The sequence below is a fragment of the Nerophis ophidion genome, linkage group LG14 (assembly GCF_033978795.1).
Source record: "Nerophis ophidion isolate RoL-2023_Sa linkage group LG14, RoL_Noph_v1.0, whole genome shotgun sequence".
Taxonomy (NCBI): Eukaryota; Metazoa; Chordata; class Actinopteri; order Syngnathiformes; family Syngnathidae; genus Nerophis; species Nerophis ophidion.
In genome coordinates this window covers 13245410-13258141 of record NC_084624.1, presented here as the reverse complement: position 1 = coordinate 13258141, position 12732 = coordinate 13245410, and the positions used below count along the sequence as shown (strand labels likewise).

The 12732-nt window shown below is 41.9% G+C and overlaps 1 protein-coding gene across 1 annotated transcript in view; it reads left to right on the top strand.

Annotated features, from left to right (window-relative positions):
- The first annotated feature begins 215 nt into the window (after positions 1-215).
- Positions 216-12732, top strand: part of hs2st1a (heparan sulfate 2-O-sulfotransferase 1a) — a 92438-nt gene continuing 79921 nt past the window's right edge. Inside the window, exon 1 of the mRNA XM_061921111.1 lies at positions 216-931. Coding sequence (XP_061777095.1) covers positions 808-931 — 124 coding nt within the window. The 5' untranslated portion in view covers positions 216-807. The remainder of the gene's footprint in view (positions 932-12732) is intronic.

The following is a 12732-nucleotide window of genomic DNA, read 5'->3' as shown; positions in this document are numbered from 1 at the left end:
CAACCACAAAAACCTCCCTTTTTCATGACAAAAACGTCCCTTTTTCATGAGAAAACGAAAAAAAAAAAAAAAAAGGATCCCCCCGGGCGCAGGACAAATTATTAAGCGTTGTTACAAAAAGGTTGGGGACCACTGCTTTAAGGAACTGATTCTAGACATTCAGTACAGTCAAAAGAACTGCAGATCCCATCACTATTAAAAGTTTCAGTCAATCAATCAATACTCTTGCATTAGAAGGGGGAGCTTTCGACTTCTTCTTCTCCTTTAACAAGACAAAAAAAACAAAAAAAAAAAACAGCGCCCCCCCGCGTCCTTGTTGGCGCCATGCCATCCCGTTCGTCCAATCCGATGTGAACAGACAGCAATGGCTGACGAATGGGAGAGAGACTGTTACGTGTTGGACTCTTCTTACATCCAATGGCCTGACCTCTCCACGCTTGTGACAGAAGCGTCCGCGCAACGCCGCCGTAGAAGACTGGAAGGGACGCCGCTCGGGGCTGGTTGGTTATAGCGCCCGACGACCCAGACTGGTCCGGGGACAACCTGGACAAAAACGACACGCTGCTTGATTGGATCGCAATTAAAAATGGACAATTTGCATCGGAGGTAGCCGGTGGATTTGGACAGTGGGAATTATTCACACAGTGACACCGAGAGTGAGAGAGAGAGAGAGGGACGCCATGCGCACACACGCAGCCGCTTTGTGATCACCGGTCGTCGCTGTTTTTTTCGGTGTCTTCGCCCCTCCTCCGGCATGGACTGACCGACTCTCCCCCTCTTTTTGTGTGCGTGTGTGTGGATGATTTGATGGGGCTGCTGCGAGTCATGATGCCGCCGAAGTTGCAGCTGCTGGCACTGCTGGCGTTCGCCGTGGCCATGTTCTTCTTGGAGAACCAGATCCAGAAGCTGGAGGAGTCCCGGGGAAAACTCGGTAAGTCGAAAAATAATGCCGCAGCATCCTTTTTGAGACAGCCGGTTGTGTGCTGCAGAGACAACGGCGTGCTTTTGCACAAGGCATGGTGTGTGTACAATAATGCACCACAGGGATAAGAAGTATCCCTGTATGACCAGGGTCAGAGCTTGGTCCGCATTGCTGGCAGTAAGTCGGCACGTTTCCAGAGACTGTTGGACTCCGCCAAGGCTGTCCTTTGTCACCGATTCTGTTCATAACTTTTATGGACAGAATTTCTAGGCGCAGTCAAGGTATTGAGGTGTTCCTGTTTGGTGGCCGCGGGATTAGGTCTCTGCTTTTTGCAGATGATGTGGTCCTGATGGCTTCATCTGGCCGGGATCTTCAGCTCTCACTGGATCGGTTCGCAGCCGAGTGTGAAGCGACCGGAATGAGAATGGTTCTCGCCTGGGAAAGGGTGGAGTGCCATCTCCGGGTTGGGGAGGAGACCCTGCCCCAAGTGGAGGAGTTCAAGTACCTGGGAGTCTTGTTCATGAGTGAGGGAAGAGTGGATCGTGAGATCGACAGGCGGATCGGTGCGGCGTCTTCAGTAATGCGGACGTTGTACCGATCCATTGTGGTGAAGAAGGATCTGAGCCGGAAGGCAAAGCTCTCAATTTACCGGTCAATCTACGTTCCCATCCTCACCTATGGTCATTAACTTTGGGTCATGACGAAGGGATAAGATCACGGGTTTGGCGGACGAAATGAATTTCGTCCAGAGATGGGGCAGGGGTGTCAAACTCAAATACAGAGTGGGCCAAAATTTAAAACCGAACAAAGCCGCGGGCCGAGGTTGAACAAATGAACCTTTTAATAGTGACCCAAACAAGTTTTGCATTGAATATTGAACAAGCAAGGCTTATATATGTCACAGTTATTTGATGTCGAACCCCAGGATGCAGAGAAGGAGGCAGGCATTGAATGGGAAAAACATGGTTTTAATTTAAAATACTAGAACAAACAAAGGGTACAAACAAAAAGCGTGCACATGGGCGGAATAACAAACTAAGGGTCTTTAGCATAGAAGCTAGCAAGAAACAAAAAAAAGGGTGGAGTGCCATCTCCGGATTGGGGAGGAGACCCTGCCCCAAGTGGAGGAGTTCAAGTACCTGGGAGTCTTGTTCATGAGTGAGGGAAGAGTGGATCGTGAGATCGACAGGCGGATCGGTGCGGCGTCTTCAGTAATGCGGACGTTGTACCGATCCGTTGTGGTGAAGAAGGAGCTGGGCCGGAAGGCAAAGCTCTCAATTTACCGGTCGATCTACGTTCCCATCCTCACCTATGGTCATGAGCTTTGGGTCATGACGAAAGGATAAGATCACGGGTTTGGCGGACGAAATTAATTTCGTCCAGAGATGGGGCAGGTGTGTCTACTCAAATACAGAGTGGGCCAAAATTTAAAACCGAACAAAGCCGCGGGCCGAGGTTGAACAAATGAACCTTTTAATAGTGACCCAAACAAGTTTTGCATTGAATATTGAACAAGCAAGGCTTATATATGTCACAGTTATTTGATGTCGAACCCCAGGATGCAGAGAAGGAGGCAGGCATTGAATGGGAAAAACATGGTTTTAATTTAAAATACTAGAACAAACAAAGGGTACAAACAAAAAGCGTGCACATGGGCGGAATAACAAACTAAGGGTCTTTAGCATAGAAGCTAGCAAGAAACAAAAAAAAGGGTGGAGTGCCATCTCCGGATTGGGGAGGAGACCCTGCCCCATGTGGAGGAGTTCAAGTACCTAGGAGTCTTGTTCACGAGTGAGGGAAGAGTGGATGGTGAGATCGACAGGCGGATCGGTGCGGCGTCTTCAGTAATGCGGACGTTGTACCGATCCGTTGTGGTGAAGAAGGAGCTGAGCCGGAAGGCAAAGCTCTCAATTTACCGGTCGATCTACGTTCCCATCCTCACCTATGGTCATGAGCTTTGGGTCATGACGAAAGGATAAGATCATGGGTTTGGCGGACGAAATTAATTTCTTCCAGAGATAGGGCAGGTGTGTCTACTCAAATACAGAGTGGGCCAAAATTTAAAATTGAACAAAGCCGCGGGCCGAGGTTGAACAAATGAACCTTTTAATAGGGACCCAAACAAGTTTTGCATTGAATATTGAACAAGCAAGGCTTATACATGTCGCAGTTATTTGATGTCGAACCCCAGGATGCAGAGAAGGAGGCAGGCATTGAATGGGAAAACATGGTTTTAATTTCAAATACTGGAACTAGAACAAACAAAAGGTACAAACAAAAAGCGCGCACATGGGCGGAATAAAAAACTAAGGGTCTTTAGCATAGAAGCTAGCAAGAAACAAAAAAAAGGGTGGAGTGCCATCCCCGGATTGGGGAGGAGACCCTGCCCCATGTGGAGGAGTTCAAGTACCTAGGAGTCTTGTTCACGAGTGAGGGAAGAGTGGATGGTGAGATCGACAGGCGGATCGGTGCGGCGTCTTCTGTAATGCGGACGTTGTACCGATCCATTGTGGTGAAGAAGGATCTGAGCCGGAAGGCAAAGCTCTCAATTTACCGGTCGATCTACGCTCCCATCCTCACCTATGGTCATGAGCTTTGGGTCATGACGAAAGGATAAAATCACGGGTTTGGTGGACGAAATTAGATAGGGCAGGGGTGTCAAACTCAAATACAGAGTGGGCCAAAATTTAAAACCGAACAAAGCCGCGGGCCGAGGTTGAACAAATGAACTTTTTAATAGGGACCCAAACAAGTTTTGCATTGAATATTGAACAAGCAAGGCTTATATATGTCACAGTTATTTGATGTCGAACCCCAGGATGCAGAGAAGGAGGCAGGCATTGAATGGGAAAAACATGGTTTTAATTTAAAATACTAGAACTAGAACAAACAAAGGGTACAAACAAAAAGCGCGCACATGGGCGGAATAACAAACTAAGGGTCTTTAGCATAGAAGCTAGCAAGAAACAAAAAAAATGACCTAGCGTGGAAGCTAGTGGGTAGCAAACAGGAAAAACTGGAAATGGCTAATGCTAACAGAAACAGCTTACCACTACGACGACCAGGACAAAATGTAGCACGACAGGTAGTAGCTGTAACAAAACGACACGACAAGAGCGACATGTGGCAACGACAATACAATGATCCAGCAACTGACACAACACAAAGCAGGTACAAATAGGAGCGGGCTGATTGGCAACTAGTGTGGCCAGGTGCCAATCAGCCGCAGCTGAGAAGGAACACAGCACTCAGGGAACAAGACAGGAAGCTGACAAAACAAGAGCACTAGACAGGAAATACTAAACACAGAGGAAACAGACAAATGCAGAGGAAAAAACTAAAACATAGACAAACTGTCAGGGGAAAGCCCGACAGTATAACTTTTATAGTGACATGCAAAATCGAAGTTTCAAATAATAATAATAATAAAAAGATATCAATGGCATGTCAAATAAAATTTAAATAAAAATTTAATGCCTCTTTTTGGCGGTGGGGTTTGGTGATAGCGGGGGGTGTAATTGTAGCGTCCCGGAAGAGTTAGTGCTGCAAGGCATTCTGGGTATTTGTTCTGTTGTGTTTATGTTGTGTTACGGTGCGGATGTTCTCCCGAAATGTGTCATTCTTGTTTGGTGTGGGTTCACAGTGTGGCGCATATTTGTAACAGTGTTAAAGTTGTTTATACGGCCACCCTCTGTGTGACCTGTATGGCTGTTGACAAAGTATGCCTTGCATTGACTTGTGTGTGTGTATAAGCCGCATATATAAGAGTATGATCTATAATACTCTTATATATAAGAGTATTGCCGATACTTATAGGCAAGTAAGAGTAGTAGCGTCGAATGCAGTGTGACAGCGGCGGGCCAGCTCTAATGTTAATTTGATATTGCCTCAAGGGCCATTTGAAATTACACGGCGGGCCAAACTTGGCCCGCGAGCCAGAGTTTGACACCCATGAGATAGGGTGAGAAACTCTGCCATCCGAGAGGAGCTCAAAGTAAAGCCGCTGCTCCTCCACATGGAGAGGAGCCAGATGAGGTGGTTCGGGCATCTGGTCAGGATGCCACCCGAACGCCTAGCTAGGGAGGTGTTTAGGGCACGTCCGACCGGTAGGAGGCCACGGGTAAGACCCAGGACACGTTGGGAAGACTATGTCTCCCGGCTGGACTGGGAACGCCTCAGGATCCCCTGGGAAGAGCTAGACGAAGTGGCTGGGACGAGGGAAGTCTGGGCTTCCCTGCTTAGGCTGCTGCCCCCGCGACCCGACCTCGGATAAGCGGAAGATGATGGATGGACAGATAAGATGACAACATTATGAGTTTTTCCTTGCCCTTATGTGGGATCTGAACCGAGGATGTCGTTGTGGCTTGTGCAGCCCTTTTAAAAACTTAGATTCAGGGCTATATAAATAAACATTGATTGATTGATTGATGGATGAGCTTCTCTAGTGTGGCATCATAAACATGTCACAAACCATACATACAAACCCCGTTTCCATATGAGTTGGGAAATTGTGTAAGATAAATGGGTTGTACTTGTATAGCGCTTTTCTACCTTCAAGGTACTCAAAGCGCTTTGACACTACTTCCACATTCACCCATTCACACACACATTCACCCACTGATGGACGGAGCTGCCATGCAAGGCGCTAACCAGCACCCATCAGGTGCAAGGGTGAAGTGTCTTGCTCAGCACACAATGGACGTTACAAGGTTTGTACAAGGTGGGGATTGAACCAGGGACCCTCGGGTTGCGCACGGCCACTCTCTCACTGTGCCACGCCGTTCCAGATGTAAATATAAACAGAATACAATGATTTGCAAATCCTTTTCAACCCATATTCAGTTGAATGCACTACAAAGACAACGTATTTGATGTTCAAACTCATAAACTTTATTTTTTTTTTGCAAATAATAATTAACTTAGAATTTCATGGCTGCAACACGTGCCAGAGTAGTTGGGAAAGGGCATGTTCACCACTGTGTTACATCACCTTTTCTTTTAACAACACTCAATAAATGTCTGGGTACTGAGGAAACTAATTGTTGAAGCTTTGAAAGTGGAATTCTTTCCCGTTCTTGTTTTATGTAGAGCTTCAGTCGTTCAACAGTCCGGGGTCTCCCCTGTCGTATTTTACGCTTCATAATGCACCACACATTTTCGATGGGAGACAGGTCTGGACTGCAGGCGGGCCAGGAAAGTTCCCGCACTCTTTTTTTTTTATGAAGTCACGCTGTTGTAACACGTGCTGAATGTGGCTTGGCATTGTCTTGCTGAAATAAGCAGGAGCGTCCATGAAAAAGACGGCACTTAGATGGCAGCACATGTTGTTCCAAAACCTGCATGTACCTTTCAGCATTAATGGTGCCTTCACAGATGTGTGAGTTACCCATGCCTTGGGCACTAATGCACCACCATACCATCACAGATGCTGGCTTTTCAACTTTGCGTCGATAACAGCCTGGATGGTTTGCTTCCCCTTTGGTCCGGATGACACGATGTTGAAGATTTCCAAAAACAATTTGAAAAGTGGACTCGTCAGACCACAGAACACTTTTCCACTTTGCATCAGTCCATCTTAGATGATCTTGGGCCCAGAAAAGCCCGCGGCGTTTCTGGATGTTGTTGATAAATGGCTTTCGCTTTGCATAGTAGAGCTTTAACTTGCACTTACAGATGTAGTGACCAACTGTATTTAGTGACAGTGGTTTTCTGAAGTGTTCCTCAGCCCATGTGGTGATATCCTTTAGAGATTGATGTCGTTTTTTGATACAGTGCCGTCTGAGGGATCGAAGGTCACGGTCATTCAATGTTGGTTTCCGGCCATGCCGCTTACGTGGAGTGATTTCTCCAGATTCTCTGAACCTTTTGATGATATTATGGACCGTAGATGTTGAAATCCCTAAATTTCTTGCAATTCCACTTTGAGAAACGTTGTTCTTAAACTGTTTGACTATTTGCTCACGCAGTTGTGGACAAAGGGGTGTACCTCGCCCCATCCTTTCTTGTGAAAGACTGAGCATTTTTTGGGAAGCTGTTTTTATACCCAATCATGGCACCCACCTGTTCCCAATTAGCTTGCACACCTGTGGGATGTTCCAAATAAGTGTTTGATGAGCATTCCTCAACTTTATCAGTATTTATTGCCACCTTTCCCAACTTCTTTGTCATGTGTTGCTGGCATCAAATTCTAAAGGTAATGATTTGTAAAAAAAAAAAAAAAAATTATCAGTTTGAACATCAAATATGTTGTCTTTGTAGTATATTCAACTGAATATGGGTTGAAAAGGATTTGCAAATCATTGTATTCTGTTTATATTTACATCTAACACAATTTCCCAACTCATATAGAAACAGGGTTTGTAAGTCTCAATCAAAACTGAGCATGGCTTTCCTGATAATGACTCTTGTACTGGAGCGCATTAGATTGCGCAGGTGTACCTTGTACTGGAAATCTAAGTGAAAGTGTTTTTAATCCATGTTTCTGTTGCTGTGCAGATCCCGGTGTTGATGTAGCCCACTCAATTTTGGGGGCAATCCACATAAGGTGATTGATTATTGCAGCTGCTGTCCAAACCAAGTTGCGTTTGGATCTGATCCAGATTGTGCATTTGGCACAGACCTGGGCAAATTAAGGCCCGGGGGCCACATGCGGCCTGTTTAGCTTTTCAACCCCGGCCCGCCGGGCATTCCCCAAATAATTATTTTAGATCTTTAAGATGGAAACTGTAGCTGCCATTGTGATGTGCAGTGATGTTTTCAAATGACTGAAAGTCTTGAACCATACAAAATATTTCAATGGTTAGAATCAGTGCTTTTGCTTGATATGCTAGTTACTATGGTAATCTAGTTAGTTACTATGGTAATCTAGTTAGTTACTATGGTAATCTAAGTCACAGCAGCTCAGACCAGGCACCAAGCAGTGTGGGTGGGGAGCGTTTCTACAGAGCCTGAAATGTTGGTGTCAGGGACAGACGCGGAAGGATATTTTTACAACACAGTTCTCAAGCTTAGTGATACATCAGATTGTGGATAGTTTTTTCATATACTTTTCACATTCATATTTTGCTGTTTGTTGCATTTTTTTGGCTTGCTTGATTGTAAATAATGTCAATGGAGAGGGCGTGTGAGGTTGATATGTTGTCCATATTCAGTGTTTTATCGTTCATAGTTAATATTGTAAATACTACATTCATTATTTTCATGTACAAACCCCGTTTCCATTTGAGTTGGGAAATTGTGTTAGATGTAAATATAAAGGGAGTACAATGATTTGCAAATCCTTTTCAACCCATATTCAATTGAATGCACTACAAAGGCAAAATATTTGATGTTCAAACTCATAAACTTTGTTTTTTTTTTTTTCAAATAATAATTAACTTAGAATTTCATGGCTGCAACACGTGCCAACGTAGTTGGGAAAGGGCATGTTCACCACTGTGTTACATCACCTTTTCTTTTAACAACACTCAATAAACGTTTGGGAACTGAGGAAACTAATTGTTGAAACTTTGAAAGTGGAATTCTTTCCCATTCTTGTTTTATGTAGAGCTTCAGTCTTTCAACAGTCCGGGGTCTCCGCTGTCGTTTTTTACGCTTCTTAATGCGCCACACATTTTCGATGGGAGACAGGTCTGGACTGCAGGCGGGCCAGGAAATTACCCGCATTCTTTTACTACGAAGCCACGCTGTTGTAACACGTGGCTTGGCATTGTTTTGCTGAAATAAGCAGGGGCGTCCATGAAAAAGAAGGTGCTTGGATCAATCAATCAATCAATCAATGTTTACTTATATAGCCCTAAATCACTAGTCTCTCAAAGGGCTGCACAAACCACTACGACATCCTCGGTAGGCCCACATAAGGGCAAGGAAAACTCACACCCAGTGGGACGTCGGTGACAATGATGACTATGGGAACCTTGGAGAGGAGGAAAGCAATGGATGTCGAGCGGGTCTAACATGATACTGTGAAAGTTCAATCCATAATGGATCCAACACAGATGGCAGCATATGTTGTTCCAAAACCTGTATGTACCTTTCAGCATTAATGGTGCCTTCACAGATGTGTAAGTTACCCATGCCTTGGGCACTAATGCACCGCCATACCATCACAAATGCTGGCTTTTGAACTTTGCGTCGATAACAGTCTGGATGGTTCGCTTCCCCTTTGGTCCGGATGACACGATGTCGAATATTTCTAAAAACAATTTGAAATGTGGACTCGTCAGACCACAGAACACTTTTCCACTTTGCATCAGTCCATATTAGATGATCTCGGGCCCAGAGAAGCCAGCGGCGTTTCTGGATGTTGTTGATAAATGGCTTTCGCTTTGCATAGTAGAGCTTTAACTTGCACTTACAGATGTAGCGACCAACTGTATTTAGTGACAGTGGTTTTCTGAAGTGTTCCTGAGCCCATGTGGTGTTATCCTTTAAAGATTGATGTCGGTTTTTGATACAGTGAGGGATCGAAGGTCACGGTCATTCAATGTTGGTTTCCGGCCATGCCGCTTACGTGGAGTGATTTCTCCAGATTCTCTGAACCTTTTGATGATACTATGGACCGTAGATGTTGAAATCCCTAAATTTCTTGCAATTGCACTTTGAGAAACGTTGTTCTTAAACTGTTTGACTATTTGCTCACGCAGTTGTGGACAAAGGGGTGTACCTCGCCCCATTTTTTTTTGTGAAAGACTGAGCATTTTTTGGGAAGCTGTTTTTATACCCAGTCATGGCACTCACCTATTCCCAATTAGCCTACACACCTGTGGGATGTTCCAAATAAGTGTTTGATGAGCATTCCTCAACTTTATCAATATTTATTGCCACCTTTCCCAACTTCTTTGTCATGTGTTGCTGGCATCAAATTCTAAAGTTAATGATTATTTGCACAAAAAAAAAAGTTTATCAGTTTGAACATCAAATATGTTGTCTTTGTTGCATATTCAACTGAATATGGGTTGAAAAGGATTTGCAAATCATTGTATTCCGTTTATATTTACATCACTTCATATGGAAACGGAGTTCGTACATTCTGGGTGTCTCATTCAGTAAAAAATAATAATAATAAAATTCCATTCCTTTTTTTTTAAGGCGGTCTGTCAAGACTGTTTTTTTTAGCCATTTAGACATTATTGTGAGGTTTTGTATCAGTGTTCCTAAAAATCCGATATACCTGCCCTCAGACACATTTTGTCTCAAAATTTGGTCCCCGAGTCAAAATAATTGCCCTGGCTTGATTTGGCAGTTAATTAAATAAGCCATGATGCATCGTCCTTTTAGATTTCCGGACGCGTACATGCGTTTAATGTGGGATATTTATTCGTTGTCTCGGCTGTTTACTCTTTATTTTCACTGCAGTCAAGCGGGTACATATTGCTGTTGATGCCTTAAATCAAGTTTTTATTCAAACTAGCACTCTCACTCATGACACTGTTTGCATCCATTCAAAATGATCTCATATTCTGCTCAAAAATAGCTTTTTAATCAAACCAGACTAATCCCTCGTGATCCTTCCTATATTTACAAATGTAATTAGAAATCAAAATGGGATTAAGGTGTGCACCGTTGGAACATAGCAGGAACTAGGAATGGGTACTGAATTCAGATGCCGACCCACTTCCATTGGATATACCCGGTATCGATTCACGGACCATATTCCGATATGTTTGTTTTGCACGTGACATCACTTCCGGGTTACAGTCTAAACACTTGGCGAGGAAATAAGCACTCAAGCAGCACTCAGAGTGGACCCAGTCGGACCACCTTTCGGCATACTTGCCAACCCTCCCGAATTTTCCGGGGCACTCCCTGATTTCAGTGCCTCTCCCGAAAATCTCCCGGGACAACCATTCTCCTGAATTTCTCCTGATTTCCAGACGGATCTGAGTGAGGACAGCCTGTCGTCACGTCCAATATTCCTCCATATAAATAGCGTGTCGGCCCAGTCATGTTGTAACATATACGGCTTTTGGAGAGTGCACAACTGCACACATAACAAGAAGGAGACTATTATATATGTCTCCGTTATCCATAGGTTTATCTATACCCCACAAAAGTAGGCGGGCACAGAGCTATTTCTCAGCGTGTGTTTAATCCAGCCGGCACGTTAATACACTGACACACAACATCCGGATTCCCGTCATGCATTGCTTGAAAACTACGGCAAGTAGTAATGTCCAAAAAAAGATAGTGACAGAGAATAGAACGAGGGTGGACAATTCAACCCTAAACTCACTCCTTTCCTGCAAATTAAATGTCACAGATGCTGCCTATACCTATGATCCTTTAAAGGCTGTGCTACTGTCTGCAAAGCATTGCGCTTTCAAATACAACAATGAGTAGAGAGGAGTGTTATGTGTGTGTATATATGTAAATAAACAAACAGTGAAATTCAAGTATTTCTTTTATTTATATATATATATATATATGTATATGTGTATATATATATATATATATATATATGTATGTGTGTATATATATATATATTTATACATATGTATGTTATATGCATATATATGTGTATATAAACATACATATATGTATGCATATATATGTATGTAATATACATACATATATATGCATGTATATACGTATTCAAGTATTTCTTTTTTATATATACTTATATATACAGTATGTACATATATGTATATACATATGTATATATGCAAATATATGTATATATGCATTTTTATATGCATATATACACATATATATGCATATATATATATGCACATATATGTGTATGTATGTGTGTATATATACATACATATATACATACATATATGTATATACATATGTATGTATATATGCATATATATATGCATTTATATATGTGGATATATATGCATATATATGCATATTTATACATGCATATATGTGTGTGTATATATATATGCATATATATATACATATACACATACATATATATATGCATATATATTTATATATACAGTATATATATGTACAGTATATATGCAAATATATATGTATATATGCATATAAATAAATATATATATATATATTTATATATACAGTATATATATATATGTGTATATATATATATATATATATATACATATATATATATATATATATATATACACAGTACATATAAAATAAATACTTTAATTTCTGTGAATTCTAGCTATAAATATACTCCTCCCCCTTGAATATATGCATGTATATGTATATATATTTATATATATATATATATATATATATGTATATATGTATGTATATATACATATATTTGTATATATACATATATATGTACATATGCGCACATATATACATATTCAAGTATTTCTTTTATATATATGTATATGGTTAACCATATGTATATATGTATATATGCACATATATGTGCATATATATATATATATATATATATATATAAAAGAAATACTTGAATTTCAGTGAATTCTAGCTATAAATATAATCCCCCCCCCCCCCTCCCTCTCCATTTTACCTCCAGGTACAATTACAGTTGGACGTTTACAGTCAAACAACTGGTGTGTAATAAATACACTATTTACAGTCCAAACCATTTTTACATTCAGTTTAATGGCAAAGACTACTTCCGTCTTGGAATTGCAACTACACACCAAGTCTAGTATATAATACTTGCGAATGAGACTCAGAAGTGTAAAAAAATCAAATGCAACAACAAGATGCAACAGTCGTCATTTAATAAAATAAATAGTGCGGTACAGATTCCCAGGTGGTATCGACTCAAACGTAAACGATACCAGTCCCTAGCAGGTGCACACTGTGACTCTTAAAATGGGCAGAAAAACTAATGTTTTTTGTCG